General features: G+C 50.0%; 6 protein-coding genes across 6 annotated transcripts in view; 2 read left to right on the top strand and 4 right to left on the bottom strand.

The window, feature by feature from the left end:
- CNBG0060 (hypothetical protein) overlaps window positions 1–340 on the top strand; it is a gene marked incomplete at both ends in the record, with an annotated part of 2,496 nt that extends 2,156 nt beyond the window's left edge. The window contains one exon of the mRNA XM_769474.1: window positions 1–340. This exon is cut by the window's left edge and continues 296 nt beyond it. Within this exon, the coding sequence (XP_774567.1) occupies window positions 1–340 (340 nt within the window).
- A 780-nt stretch (window positions 341–1,120) lies between these two features.
- Window positions 1,121–2,073, bottom strand: CNBG0050 (hypothetical protein; the record flags this gene model as incomplete). The annotated part of the gene is made up of 4 exons (XM_769473.1): window positions 1,121–1,375; window positions 1,587–1,741; window positions 1,913–2,003; window positions 2,071–2,073. 4 exons carry the CDS (start codon window positions 2,071–2,073, stop codon window positions 1,121–1,123), a joined length of 504 nt encoding a protein of 167 aa, XP_774566.1.
- Window positions 2,074–2,758: 685 nt separating this feature from the next.
- CNBG0040 (hypothetical protein) lies at window positions 2,759–4,696 on the bottom strand (the record flags this gene model as incomplete). The annotated part of the gene is made up of 5 exons (XM_769472.1): window positions 2,759–2,766; window positions 2,835–2,870; window positions 2,929–3,468; window positions 3,517–4,513; window positions 4,568–4,696. 5 exons carry the CDS (start codon window positions 4,694–4,696, stop codon window positions 2,759–2,761), a joined length of 1,710 nt encoding a protein of 569 aa, XP_774565.1.
- Window positions 4,697–5,790: 1,094 nt separating this feature from the next.
- Window positions 5,791–6,872, top strand: CNBG0030 (hypothetical protein; the record flags this gene model as incomplete). The annotated part of the gene is made up of 4 exons (XM_769471.1): window positions 5,791–6,069; window positions 6,135–6,243; window positions 6,291–6,390; window positions 6,461–6,872. The coding sequence occupies 4 exons, from the start codon at window positions 5,791–5,793 to the stop codon at window positions 6,870–6,872; spliced, it is 900 nt and encodes a 299-aa protein (XP_774564.1).
- A 323-nt stretch (window positions 6,873–7,195) lies between these two features.
- Window positions 7,196–9,466, bottom strand: CNBG0020 (hypothetical protein; the record flags this gene model as incomplete). Its single annotated transcript, XM_769470.1, has 3 exons — window positions 7,196–7,491; window positions 7,545–8,640; window positions 8,696–9,466. 3 exons carry the CDS (start codon window positions 9,464–9,466, stop codon window positions 7,196–7,198), a joined length of 2,163 nt encoding a protein of 720 aa, XP_774563.1.
- A 1,885-nt stretch (window positions 9,467–11,351) lies between these two features.
- CNBG0010 (hypothetical protein) lies at window positions 11,352–13,409 on the bottom strand (the record flags this gene model as incomplete). Its single annotated transcript, XM_769469.1, has 3 exons — window positions 11,352–11,699; window positions 11,862–12,250; window positions 12,368–13,409. The coding sequence occupies 3 exons, from the start codon at window positions 13,407–13,409 to the stop codon at window positions 11,352–11,354; spliced, it is 1,779 nt and encodes a 592-aa protein (XP_774562.1).
- Between the last annotated feature and the right edge of the window lie 1,591 nt (window positions 13,410–15,000).

Below are 15,000 nucleotides of genomic sequence, written 5' to 3'. Positions count from 1 at the left end.
CTTTCCCAGCTTTGGCTCCGGGCCTAATTCCGCTCGCTCTAGTCCTCATTTTGCTGGCGCCGGTAGGCATGCGGGTGGCGAATATGTCTCAATAGACAGGCAAGACACGAACGATCTAGACGCACAGATGCCACACAGCGGGGGGAGTGTAAGTTCCAGTGTGGAAAGTAGGCCGCATGGAGTCGGACATGCGAAGAAAAGGAGCGGTGGTGGAGCCGGAGTCGGAGCAGCAACGAGCGCGAGGGGCGGAGGATATGGGCCCCTGGGGCCATTGGCGGATGCGGATGAAGTTGGAGGGAGGCAAATAAGAGGTTATGGCGGATCGGGAAAGGACAGATAGGTGAGATCAAAGTACTAAATAAATCCCGAGTGCAGGGGGTGAAGGATAGGGGACGGAGGAGGATGTAGGCGAGACGGAGAAAGATGTAGGCAAGACGGGGGCCCCTACGTATCGGGCATGTTTGCATTGTGAAACCTTTACGCTTATTATTTCTTTCTTGACGAAATCCCATCCTAGATATCGCTAAATTATCTTTCTCTTGTGTAGTTATTTTCATGAGGTTTTGGCACACGTACATTATGGCATAGACTTTAGCATTGTTATCTACTTTTATTTTCCTTTTGCTATCCATACAATTGTATTTGGGTTCCTAGCATGGATACATGGCACATACTGTCAAAAAGCAACTGAACCGTTCGTGTCGAGCATCGTAATTAGGGTCTTCGACCTTGTCGGTCCCCAATCCCGTCCAGCTCGACTCGTTAGGTCAGGTGTTGTCTCAGGCTGTTTAAAACCATCACCGTGGTCTGTTATCACCACACGAATCACTCCCCCCATTAGCTCAATCTCCGACACTGAAGAACCTTGATGGCTTCCCATTTTCCACCTAATACCCAATCGACAACTGTTTTGTTGTAGCAAGTAGCGTTGTATGTCAATCTTGCAAAACAAAACTTCACTAAACGCTGAACGGATTTTCAAGGATTATGAGCTAACTACACTCATCCTAGATCAGCAGGTATCGTGTCATCACGGTCGTTACGAAATAAAAATTTGGATTTCGCTCAAGAGAAGTGGATCCATACACACCAGCCCAAAAACATTCCTCATAAACTGCCTCTATCTGCTCTCCCCAGCCCCTGGCGCTGACCCCCCCGTTGCATTCTCTGCCCCTTCCGCCGCACTCTCCGTTTTGCTCAGCTCTGCTTCCTTCTCCGCCTTTATTCTCTCGAGCGCTCGGAACACCTTTGATTGAAGGTAATGAGAATGCGTAGGCACTTTACTTCGCTTTCCGGTGGCACCGCCCTTAACGGGAGGAATGGATTCGGCGGATGGAGGAGGAGGGGAGTTGGCAGCAAATATGTAGTCGTAGTGCTACGCGATTCGAGAAGCAACGTTAGCAACAGTGATCTCTTTGGACGGTTGGGAGCTTCCTTTCCCGTCGTAAATTGATCCTGCTCTCTCCAAGACAGAGGAATTTAATCAATCGTCGAGGATACATAGGTATGAAAAAGCGTTCAAACGTCACCCCAAGCAACACGCCATACATCACACGAGTACCCGAAGAAAAAACAAGACGGCTCACCTTTTGTATGACCTCCATTGGATCATCCTTCTTCACATTCAAGATTAACCTTGCCTCGTCCAAACTCATTTGCATTTGACTGGTGATGGAATTTTTGGAGGAACCGGCGCCAACGGGGGAGGAATCGGGAGCACCTTCAGGCTTGACCTTGAAGTCTTAAACAAAGCGATATGATTAGTGTATATTCGATACGGCATCTTCTTTCGCCGACAGAGCTAAAGTCTTCAACACCATGTCGCGAGCATTTAAATGCCCAAAACATGTGGAAATGTTTTAACAGGCCCAGTCCTCTTACGATCCTTTAATGAAAGTTTCGGAGTACTCACTTCGAATAGCTTGTTGTCCAGCAGCGGCAGTAGCCTTTCCCAACACTTTGATACCGGTGACGACCAATTCGGCAATAACTTTAGGAGCAGACTGAAAATCGCGACAATTATCAGCTTTCTTCTACGCATCCAAAACCGAATGAACAATCAGAACATACCATTTTGAGATATATAGGGTTAGAAGAACCTTCTCTAAAGATCGTATACGCGATGAGGATGTCGAGTTGCTTTTTAAGAATTCTCCTTTCCGTTCGTATCGTCGATTATCCCTGACTTCTGGAAGTTGCCGGCCACTTGATGGAGTGTAGGTCAGATTTTCTATATAGGTTTTGTAGAGTTGAATGGCTGAATATGGACAATGTACGAAGTTCAAAACTCAAAAGATTCGCCCACCATTCGTTGTCGAGAGTTCGGCGTGTCTAAATGGGAGTTCGTTTAAATTCACCGATTGCGAATAAGCGCCCGCTACTCCCAAAAAGGAAGCTTAGGATCATGCAGCGCTCCGCTTTCTATGTACATAAAACCGCTGGAAACTGGCAGGAGATATTTGTATGCATGCATGTGCATGCGGCGTGGTTAGACATCTACGGGGGACCATGCCGGACTGTGGAAGAGAAGACAATTTGAATACTGGTTAAGATGTGATGATGCTGGAACCCCTCTTCCTCGTCCGATAAGATGACTTGAACAAGGCGAAGGAAGTGTCAAACAGTTTTATTTCGTCCTCGACGTAGAATACTGACCAATGTAGGATATAGTCGCTAACAACTATGATGGGAAGGCTGTATCCCCGCACTAATAGAATCGAAAAGAGCATTTGCACAAGTAACAGCAGATTACGAGAATCTAACTCGCTTGCAAATCATTGTTCATGCAGTCCCTTAACACTTTCATTGTCCCCAAAACGTCTACCATTGCCTACGATTACCACCCACGAAGGAAGAAGGAGGCCCGGAGCCTATTGTATAGAGTCAATAACTTAGCTCTTGAAGAGGATGTATAGGTAAATTACTCACCTTCCCATGCAACGCTTGTCGAAGGTATATCATCAGTTGTAGCTGGCGCAGATTCGGTATCTTCTGCGGCACTAGTACTTTCCGCCGCTTGGCCAGATTCTCCTTCAGTATTAGTTGCTGAAACTGAGGCAGTAACAGGCGCATCGGTGTCAGTCGCCGCTGCGACCGATGTAGTGGCCGCTCCAGCTCCACAACCATCGGTTGTTATCCAAGTGGTAGAGGTGCATGTCGTCGCAGCAGCAGTATTACGTTTCTCGTAATATCTGGAGAAGCCGGTCGGGATTTTTCGTTCGGCGTTTTCGACGACGTTGGAATGGTGGTCCGGGGAACGTCTGTGGTTTGAACGCATCTCCTTGCCGTGGACCATGTTGTAATTCCTCCTCTCATTCTCAGGCTTCCCACCAACGCTAACGCCACGAACGATACCTTCGTAACCTCGCTTGCGGTTATCGGGAGCGAAGCTGGCGGGAGCAGTATTGCGAGGTTTCAAAGCGGCACGACGGCGATTATCCGCCGTGAACGTAGCCGGTGCAGTGTTTCCTTTGAGAGGAGTCAATTAAAAAGATAAAGAGATGAGAGCGGGTTTACCTTCATAAGCGTAAGAAGACGCTACAATCCCCCCAGTATTGGCCCCAGCCTCTCCACAATCACATTTTCCTCTCTTCATCACACCCCTTCGACGTCGTCGGTTGTCAGGAGTGAAGCTGGCCGGGGCAGTGTTACCTTCCCAGTTTGTGGATTTCGCAGCTTGACCGGATTCATCACCACAAGTACAAGAGTCATCGGAAGATGTCGGTGCTGGAGCAGAAGACGTAACAACCGCGTATGAGGTTTCCGTGGCGGAAATCTCAGAATGGGCAGAGGTCGCGGATGAGCAGTCGCATGTTCCCCTTTGCCATATACCCCTACGACGGCGATTATCAGGATTGAAGCTGGTGGGCGCAGTGTTGCCCTCCCAGTTGGTCGATTCGGCAGCCTGACCCGACTCTCCTCCACAGTCACAAGTGTCACCGCTGGAAGTAGCGGTGGGCGTAGAGGTCGTTACAGCAGCGGCGGATGTCTCGGCTGGGGCGGAGCCGGTGGCTGAAGAGCAGTTGCAAGATCCCCGTCGAATGATACCACGACGATGATTGTCAGCAGTGAAGCTAGCAGGTGCAGTGTTGCCCTCCCAATTTGTTGACTGGGCTGCTTGGCCGCCCTCCCCACCACAGTCACAAGACCCATCGCTGGACGTAGGAGCATCAGCAGCAGAAGAAGTTGTAGAGCAAGGTGTGGTAGTAATGCTAGTGATCCAGAAGGTCTCGGTGGCGGCCTCGGTATCGTCTGGCTCCTCTGTGGTGCAATCATCTGGCGCATTCGCTTGGGCAGAGGTGACAGGAGGAGTGTAAGGAGGAGGGGTGTAAGTTGGGTCGACAGGAGTAGAAGTAGGCGCATCGGTGGTTGGGACATTACCCCATGTACAGGTAGTTCCCATAGCCGCGTAGCTTGAAGAAAGGGCGGTGCAGACAGCGGGAGTAGACTGGCCGGACGTGTAGGGCATACAGCAAGAGTTAAAGTTACCGTCGGTTTTAGCTAAGTTGCCGCACTACCAGTTGTATACATTAGTTCAGGCAATATGCGAAGGAAGCTGAAGACTCACACCTGAGCTGCAATATCGGAAGTAGTAATCGTACGGGCTCTCTAGATACACATAATACCAACACGATTGAGCAACTCCCAACACTACTAAAGCCCCGATGAGCTTTGTCATCGATATGGAAAGAATCATAACGAGTTAAACTCCTGCGTGCCTGTCTTGAAGAATGAATCGACAGGTACGATGATGATGTCCTTGGAGGTGACTTATTGATGAGAATGTGCTGATATTGAAGATTTGGCAATTAGCTGTCTTTTTTCACCGTCTGGCGCCGAAAGCCTGGTAAACGATGTCAGTACGAAGTAAAGAGGGTAAAGGGGCAGATGGAAGAGAGAAGTTCATACTCACGCACAGTCCCCACAACATTTTCATATCAATTTGCACCCGCCGATCCCACCTTTGTATTATTTCATCCTTTACAAACCAAACGGATTGATGTCGTCTGCAGGAGTTTTTGACAATGGATGTCAAAGCGATAACAAGTCTCACCCCCTAATCCGCTTGATTCCAACAGCGACCTCGGGCTGATTCTCTGTATGACGATTAAGCAGATATTCAGACGCCGCCTCCGATCAGGAGCACCAAGCTCACGTAAAACACGAGCACAGTCGATATGTCGGTATCCAATTATGATGGCACCGGCGACATTAGACATTGGTCAGGTTGCGCACTTCTACACAACCAGATGCCCACTCATGCAGCATTCCTCAACCTCTCCGGGTTGAGACTGCCAAGTGTCGAAAGCAATCTGAGGGATTCGAAGCCCGTTGTTCCTAAAGCGATAGAGCGTAAGCCGTGTCTCCACTCTCATATACTTGTTGAGAGCAACGCACAAGGTGACAAATCTCTTGAGATCCATTTTGTTTCTTAATGGACGTGGGGTGAGAGACTGAGAAAGAGAGACCGAGATAGACCGAGAGAGATAGAGAGATAGATAGATAGATGCGTGTACTGGGCTTTGTATCAAGAATTCGAGAACGGCTTTTAACTGGCTCTTTGTAGCGGAAAATACGCCCCTTAGCTTTGAGTTGATGCTGGTAGTACGACAATGCTAGAGGTGGTCGCAGGAGCCAGGGAGCATTCATAGGGAGCATGGACACCGAAGCAGGGCGGAAGCAAACGATGAGATCTGTTATTAGTCTGTGAGGCTCACAGTTGTTCTACCGTTTATCAAGTCACAATTAGTTGCTCGGCTTCGCTATCTTTTGGATACTCATGCATTCCATATGACATTCAACATCTGTATTACCGGCGCTGCGGGTCATGTCGGCAAAGTGGTGTCTCGTGCGGCACTTGCCAAGGGGCATAGGGTGTTCGGCGTCGATCTGCCAGCGAACTCAGGCGTCAGCGGGAACGATAAGTACAACTACAAGCAACTCGATGTGCGGGATGACACGGCGTTGAAGACTGCGATGAAGGAGCAGGGCTGTGATGCCATGATACATCTTGCAGCGGTCTTGAACAACCCTAACAGTGTACACAAAGGGAAAGACTGGACTGAATCGGTGAGTTGCGGAAAGGCGGTTAGTACAAGGCATAGTCGGCTGATCGGCGAAGGATACATTGGTAGGATATTCACAACATCAACACGTCAATGTCATATGGGATTCTCCGGGCTTCATCTGACCTTGGGGTCAAGCGGGTGGTACAAGCGTCCAGTGTGAATGCTATCGGCATGCGTTAGTTGTTCCTCTCATTTGTCGTGTCGTCGGCGCAAAGCTAACAGGCCCGTTCGCAGTTGGCTCTAATCCCCCCACGTTCGACTATTTTCCGTTGGACGAGAACCATCCTTTACGCCCACAAGCCGCGTACGATCTCAGCAAGCAGTAAGTCCGCTTGCGTCCATTTGACACTCCGTTTGACCCACCTCTTGATGCTCATGTTCACACCCTTCAGGATCTGCGAAGTGCAAGCAGGCGCCTTTGCTCGAAAATACCCATGGATGCGAATCGCCTCCTTCCGTTATCATTGGGTCGTTGACTCGTCCTTGTTCAACCTCGAGACGCTGCACAAACGTGGAGGAGAGCCGAAGGATCTGTGGGGCTACATCTCCGAGAAGGACGTTGCTGAGGCGACCCTGTTGGGATTGACAGCTCCAGAAGCGACCTTTCCCAACGGTCACGAGGCCTTCTTCGTCGTAGCGCCGGTACAGCATCAACAGGCTGCTACTATTCCGCTCATCGACAAGTGGTATCCTAACGTCGAGAAGAGAAGGGAATGGAAGGGTAACGAGGGACTGTACGATTGTAGCAAGGCCAAGCGGTTCTTGGGCTGGGAGGCAAAGGAGTACTTCCCATGGTACCCTTAGATCTCATTAAAAGAAAGTGTGGGGGAAAGCATGATGCATATGATCACGATGTTCCGATGTGCAATGTACCCTCGCTTGACTAACTCATGACGCAAAGGGCGAGTGGAAGCAGATGCGGCCGGCTGCTCTGAAGTGTAAGGGTACAGAGGAACGAGGAAAGGAGGAAGACAAGGAGGAAGATGGGAGGAAGACAGGAATGACGTACATGTAACATATCTCTACAAGATAATAATGTCTATCCGATTTACAACTTCCAATATGTACAACAAAAACAACTATCCCACTCTCCTCTATCCATCCACTCAACAGCCGAAGCTGTTCCCTCATCCCCGGGCCAACAAGACGCCCATCTGGTCCCGAGTGACCAGCTTCACCCGCACCCCGAGCATCGTTAGGTGGTCCTTAAAGGCCGCCAACGTAAGCTCGCCCGACTCTGGGTCGATATCTTCAAGGTCGATATCGACAGGGTCGGGCTTGTTGACTATTGGGGGGGGATCGTCGCGGAGATCGTCAAGGATAAGAGCCGCCCTATTGGAGCCGAAGGACGTGTCAAACGACGAGTCCAACTCTCCAGAGGAGTCACTGTCGACGGAGGGGGGAGCCCTAGAGCATCTGGCACCTACAGTAGATTCGTAAGCGTAACTTCAGCATGGAAGATTAAAAGGTGCATACGGTTATTGGAGAGGAGGGAGGCCATGATGGACGTCTTCATGTGGAACATTTCCTTAGGAGCGGATAGCCTCTCCAGGCCCCTCCTGAACTCTTGCGGTGCAGTGGAGGTTCGACTGTCAAACGCCTCAGCACGACGAGAAGAGGAGCCTCCGCCTGCACCCCTGCCGCCAGGACGAGATCCTCCACCAAGACGCGACCCTCCGCCAGGACGAGACCCTCCGCCAGAACCAGACCCTCCGCCACGTGAGTTATCGCCTCCAGAGCCAGAGTTTCCGCCGTGCGAGCCATCATTATCCTTGCCAGGTGGCTTGTCGCCCCCTGGCTTGTCCTCTTCATCTTTCTCTTCATCATACAAATCCGCCAATGTGCGCTTGTTCCTCTTGGTCGAACGAAGACTGTGTCGCCTGCGCCCAGCCTCGAATCCTTTCAACCTCATGTCGGTGGATGTATGAGCGGTCGCATCAACAGGAACGCGATGAGCAAAAGAGAGGGGCAGATCGTTGAAGAAGCGTTGTGTTGGAAGTGCCGCTGCACGAGCAAGGAACAAGAGAATGGTCGCATCGAGGTGGTACCTTGCCTCTTTATTCAAAGTGGCGTTGGCACGGTCGCTGATCAGAGAATTGGGAGGCGACGACCAAAAGTCTTGCAGCTCTGCAAGTTCTTCGACTGAGTAACCATCCTGCGGATATCCAAAATGTCGCCCGGCTTTCTCCAAGAACTCGTTGCCTGCCTCCAGGGCAAGCACGGGACTGTCTGAGGCCGAGTCTTGATAGAGATACACAATTCTATAGAAGTATTCGTTGACTATGGAGAGACCGAAGATGCAGCGCGAAATGGCGTAGCCCAAGATGACATACCACATAGTTTGAAACACGCCTTCCTGGCAGAGGTAACTAAGAGCTTTCTCGTCGGTTTGACTTTTAGCCTCGCCGGTAAGAAGAGCCGCTAATCGCATCCACTTCACTTCGATGACTGCGTAAAGCATTTCTTTCCAGCCCGAGGGAGAGCTAGGATCGTTGACGTTGCCGATGAGAGAGGCGTCCGGAGTAGTGGAACCATCCTTTTTTGATTTGGAGGTGTCTTGCGATTGAGACGGCTATGTTGGACGCATCATGAGCCTTGTGTCATCTTCTGCACAAGCCATGACTCACGACTCCCAGAACTTTCCCCGTCCGCCGTCTGTACACATCCACCAAATCTAGCTTCGCCCACTCTTTGTCATCTCTGTCGTAGAAGACCGATTTCAAATTCGCTTGATGTGAGAACTTTGTATCCATCGCCTTGTACTTTTCTTGGATGAAGCGATCAAGATAGCGATGAACATGCCCGTCGTCGAACATTTGCTCATCAACGATCTTCCCCTTCTTATACGTATCGGCCCAATCTTGACCCAGGTAGTCGCCTTGGCATGTCTCATCGTAGGAGCGGATAGTAAGGTATTCGGAAACCTCGTAAGGTTCGCTGAGGTCAAAGGGGATGAGAGAGAGAGGATATGGTCGGCCTTTGTTTTTAGGGTGGCCGCCGTATGCAATGGGATCGTCACGAGGGGATTTTGAATGTTCGGGGAGTGTTTGATGTGATGAGGGGAACGAAGATAAAGGTGAGTCGGAAGCAGAGGCGGGGGATAATGAAGTCAGGCGCGAGTCTGAGGTAAGTTGGGCTAGTGCCGCAGCTCGTCTCGACGCCCAATCTCCTTCATTTGTGTCCGGAAAGGTCATTGTGGAAGCGGAGGGTGGAGCAAAGATGGTAATACTGGGGTTTGAATGGACAGAGAAGACGATGAGGACTGGGAAACGAAGGCGGGAAGGAAAAACAAGAAGTTGAGTTATCGATCGTAAATTCGTTCCGCGCAACGTGTTGGACCGGTGGCGAGTCACATCACCGCCGGTCACCTCCTCGCTCCTTCCCTTACAAATAACCATACTTACATAAGTACTTGTTCACGCACCATCTCGATTTCTCGACTGGACACGACTGGGCCTGCCATGGCGCTTCTTGGATTGGCAGCTTTCGTGTTTCTCATCTTTATTCTCCATCGGCTCATATCATATATTCTTACAACAACAGCAAGCGGCCAAATTCTACACTGCCGAAATCTCCTTAGATCATAACTATCGACACTATACAAAGACAGGATGGATACATATCGGAAAAGCCACAGAGCAAGTATAATTCATTTGATGAGGCCGTCTTTGCTAATAATGATTGCTCCTCTAGGTCTCTATGTATACCTTTTGCCCTCTGGTTGTTGGCCTAAATGCGACGTATAATCTGCACATTCGCAAACATGGGATGCCGTGCATGCACCCATAAGTTCTTGTATGTGCATATCATTGATGTCCGCATACTTGTGACACCTGCTGATACTGTTAAATGTGGTTATTATTCAATCTTATTCTTCCGTCGCCTGGGACTTGTTCATCGTCATTTTGGGCTGTCTAATCTGGCTCACTGGTGTGAACGCAATCTTCTTTTGCGCTCCCAATATTCAAACGTTACTCGCGGGTGAAATTCTCGCTGGTATCCCGTGGGGTGTTTTCAGTCGAGTAAGTAAGATGGCTCAAAGATGAGGCTCAGAGCTGACCGTTTACAGTTGCCATATCTTACGCTGCTGAAGTTTGCCCAGTGGCACTTCGGGGATATCTCACCAGTTATGGTGATTTCTGCTGGGGATGGGGACAGCTCATTGGTATTGGAGTAATAAAATCTCAATTCGGTCGAACCGATCAATGGGCATACCGCATACCTTATGGACTTATGGTGAGAGGGACATCCTATACTTGCCCGATCTGAAGCTGACTCTGGATTTAGTGGATGTTCTATCCTCCCTTAATATTGGTATCTACTTTGCTCTAGAATCTCCCTGGTGGCTGGTCCGCAAAGGTCGAATTGAACAAGCCAAAAAATCTTTGCTTTGATTGGCTTCTTCCAAGACCGATCCTACATTTGATGCTACCGAAACAATCGACATGATTCGACACAGAACTGAATTGGAAAAAGATATGACTTCTGGTGCATCTTACCTCGACTGCTTTAAAGGTGTCAATCTCCGCAGGACTGAGATCATTTGTATGCTTTGGGCGACTCAAAATTTGGCTGGCAACATATTCTCCAATCATTCCACTTACTTCTTCGAGCAGGCTGGTCTTACCGGTCAAATCCCATACGACTTCGCGATAGGTCAGTACGCCATCAATATGCTTGGTACTTTTGGGGCATGGTATCTCATGACTAAAATGGGTCGACGAACTCTTTTCATCGGTGGTCTCTGCAGTCTATGCGTTACCCTGTTATCTATTGGCTTCGTCGGTCTCGTTCCTGAATGTAAAAGCAAGCTGCTTCCCTTGCTACGGGTGCTTTGATGCTGGTGTGGGCGGTGTTCTACCAGTGCTCTGTTGGGTGAGTGAAGACTTCTTGTCCACACTCTCTGATACAGTATTAAGCCCTGGATTTTTTAGAACTCTCGCCTTCTCCCTTGTTGCCGAGATGTCAACTCAACAACTTCAAATCGCGACACGGCAGCTTGCCACCGCACCCTTACGAATCTTAGGGGGTTATAGAGGTTGCATTTTTTTCGTTGTTTAATTTATTGGGTTGTCGTGTGTGTTACCCGAATTAAAGAAACTACTTAAATAAACAACTTTTAAAGAAAAGAAAAAATAATCCAACCTCCTCTTCCTCACAAGACCAGCGTCCTAGCCCTCGCCTTTACTAACTCGACACCAATCCTTTTCTCCATTTTCGCGAACCCCCCCACCGGCATCGCCTCCCTCCAGTCCTTCCATTCGTCCGCTGTGCTCCTGCTCATCAAGCCACCAGTGGAAAGGATGATCGGTTTAAAGACCCCACCAGTGACCTCGGAGCGTTCTTGGAGACGACCTGACCCACCTTTTCGAGCCAATTTGTGCACCGATCCAGGCAGAAGTCGGCCAGCTTGCCGTCGGGGGCGCAGGGTGTGACGGTGCTTCTCGCGTCTCGGTCCCCGAGGGAGTAAACCTTGAGGTCATAGTCAGCAAAGGCAAGCGCGCTACAACCTCTGACCCGGAGGTCGTTTCTCCTTTGCCCAGACAGCGTGTGTGGCTCAATCTCAACCGTGGCACCTTGGATTTGCTTGAGGTGTTGGTAGATGACACGATTGATGGCGTTGTGTCGGCGCTGGGTTATAGAGGTTGCATTTTTCGTTGTTTAATTTATTGGGTTGTCGTGTGGGTTGCCCGAATGAAAGAAACTACTTAAATAAACAACTTATTAAAGAAAAGAAAAAATAATCCAACCTCCTCTTCCTCATAAGACCAGCGTCCTCGCCCTTGCCTTTACTAACTCGACACCAATCCGTTTCTCCATTTTCTCGAACCCCCCCACCGGCATCGCGTCCCTCCAGTCCTTCCATTCGTCTGCTGTGCTCCTGCTCATCAAGCCACCAGTGGAAAGGATGATTGGTTTAAAGACCCCACCAGTGACCTTCGGAGCGTTCTTAGAGACGACCTGACCCACCTTGTCGAGCCAGTTCACGCACCGGTCCAAGCAGAAGTCGGCCAGCTTGCCGTTGGGGGCGCAGGGTGTGACGGTGCTTCTCGCGTCTCGGTCCCCGAGGGAGTAAACCTTCAGGTCGTAGTCAGTGAAGGCCAGAGCGCTGGAACCTCTGACCCGAAGGTCGTTTCTCCTTTGTCCCGACAGCGTGTGGGGCTCAATCTCAACCGTGGCACCTTGGATTTGTTTGAGGTGTTGATAGATGACGCGGTTGATGGCATTGTGCCGGCGCTGGGTCCAGGGGTTGCGGGCGCGGCAAAGCTCGTCGTGACCCAAAGGTGAGTCCGACCCACAGAAGCGACAGACAGGGATCGAGGAGCCGACCAGGGTGCGGTCGTGGAGACCCGAGGCAATCTCGACATTGGAAAGGCGCAGGGGCTGAAGGTAAGGGATGACTGATAACCAACTTCGGCCGAGTCTGGAGGCATTCTCGGTGAGTCGCTTGCGTTCAGTGTCGCCGAGATTACGTAGAATGGCTTCCTGTTGCGATTCCCAGAGTTCTGCGCATCGAGTTCGTTGGGGGACCGGAGTTGGAGGTTCCTCTGGCGAAGAAAGGAGACCTAGGTTATCGAGGAGAGTGTCGGAGGCCTCGGCTGCCGAGCGGTAAGCAAGGGGGGCTACATCTTTGAAGGAAAGTAGACCTAGTCCGCCCAGTCGCGCTGGTAGCTTCGTCAACGATCTCCCTAGAGCCTCCTCTTCCACCGTATCCTCTCGCTGCCTCATCCTCATCCTTTTCACCTCCTCCCATAGCATCGTGTCCAGTCTTTCCCATAGATCTACAAGGTCGTCCGAGCGCAGGCTTCTCTGCAGGTGTCGTAGATTTTGCTGAATGCAGAAACGTAATAGAAGGAGCGCGTGTTGATGTGGAAGATCCTTGAGCTTGCCCACCTTTGCCATTTCCTTCCGAATCTTGCCTTCCAGAAACTCCGCCCGCTTCTCCTTACCTCCTACCATCGTCCCTAGCATCTTGAAGCCGTCCTGCCTGATCTCATCGAAGCTGATTAACTTGCATTTCTTTTCATTGAGCTTGATGATGTGCTGCTTGTCGGCGAGGAATTGGGTAGTTTTGCTGAGGACTTGCGAGTCGTTTGAGAAGAGGTAGATGTCATCGAGATAAGCGAGCGCTTGCGTAGATGGACCTAGCGATTGGCTGAGGGCATTCAAGGTTGGTCGGAGGGTGATCGAGAAGAAGAGAGGGCCAAAGGGGTCACCCTGTCGAACACCTTGAGAGGAGTGAAGGATTTTGTCGCCACACACGAGGTCGGATGAGTCGCCATAGGCCCATTTGCATGTCCTCCAAAGCGTCGGCGCATGGGTCTTGACCGCAGCTGCCATCTCGGCCCTATCTACACGGTTGAAAGCGTTAGAAGCATCGAGCGAGGCTAAAAAGGAGAACTCAGTGCCGGCAGAACCCTAACATAAGGAACTACTTCCTGGCGCGCCAGGGAAATCAGTCCCCATACAAAAATTCAGGGAAAACGCCGAAATTTTTAGCTGTGTCACCAATCGATTTCCCTGGTATGACATCGCAAGTCTTCGTTGTACGGCGGGGTAGGGGGCGAAAGCGTTCGATCTGCTGCTTCGAATGGTACCCTCAGGTCGAAAAAGTCATTAGTGGATGCATACACACGGCCTCTCGAAAGAGGGAGGGGTCATATTGTGTCGTATGGTGGGGACGGAACCTTTTTTTGGTGGGCGACTTTTTTTGGTTTTTTTTGGGCCATCCATATATGTTGTGTCAATGCTAACTGGATCACTTTCCAATGCCTAAGGGTCTACTGACTATCCGTCTAGGGCAAACAAAGGGTGCTCTATCGACTGGTGATGTTTATTTTTATGCATGCATAACGGATACAAGCGATCACTCAGTGAATATCCCCTCAGGCCAGCGAAATGAGTACTGCCACATTGGGTGAGATCACGCTTACATAATCTACTGCTGCTGGATCCCCTATTTGTTCGACTTAGGGGGTTATAGAGGTTGCATTTTTTCGTTGTTTAATTTATTGGGTTGTCGTGTGTGTTACCCGAATTAAAGAAACTACTTAAATAAACAACTTTTTAAAGAAAAGAAAAAATAATCCAACCTCCTCTTCCTCATAAGACCAGCGTCCTCGCCCTTGCCTTTACTAGCTCGACACCAATCCGTTTCTCCATTTTCTCGAACCCCCCCACCGGCATCGCCTCCCTCCACTCCTTCCATTCGTCTGCTGTGCTCCTGCTCATCAGGCCACCAGTGGAAAGGATGATCGGTTTAAAGACCCCACCAGTGACTTTCGGAGCGTTCTTCGAGACGACCTGACCCACCTTGTCGAGCCAGTTCACGCACCGGTCCAAGCAGAAGTCGGCCAGTTTGCTGTTGGGGGTGCTGGGGGTGGCTGTGCTCCTCGCGTCTCGGTCCCCGAGGGAGTAAACCTTCAGGTCGTAGTCAGTGAAGGCCAGAGCGCTGGAACCTCTGACCCGAAGGTCGTTTCTCCTTTGTCCCGACAGTGTGTGGGGCTCAATCTCAACCGTGGCACCTTGGATGGGGGTTATAGAGGTTGCATTTTTCGTTGTTTAATTTATTGGGTTGTCGTGTGTGTTACCCGAATAAAAGAAACTACTTAAATAAACAACTTATTAAAGAAAAGAAAAAATAATCCAACCTCCTCTTCCTCACAAGACCAGCGTCCTAGCCCTCGCCTTTACTAACTCGACACCAATCCTTTTCGGGGGTTATAGAGGTTGCATTTTTCGTTGTTTAATTTATTGGGTTGTCGTGTGTGTTACCCGAATAAAAGGGTTAGGGGGTTATAGAGGTTGCATTTTTTCGTTGTTTAATTTATTGGGTTGTCGTGTGTGTTACCCGAATTAAAGAAACTACTTAAATAAACAACTTTTTAAAGAAAAGAAAAAATAATCCAAACTCCTCTTCCTCATAAGACCA

This window comes from Cryptococcus neoformans, chromosome 7, assembly GCF_000149385.1.
Source record: "Cryptococcus neoformans var. neoformans B-3501A chromosome 7, whole genome shotgun sequence".
Lineage (NCBI taxonomy): Eukaryota > Fungi > Basidiomycota > Tremellomycetes > Tremellales > Cryptococcaceae > Cryptococcus > Cryptococcus deneoformans.
The sequence above is the reverse complement of the archived record's forward strand: the minus strand, read 5'-3'. Positions and strand labels throughout refer to the sequence as shown.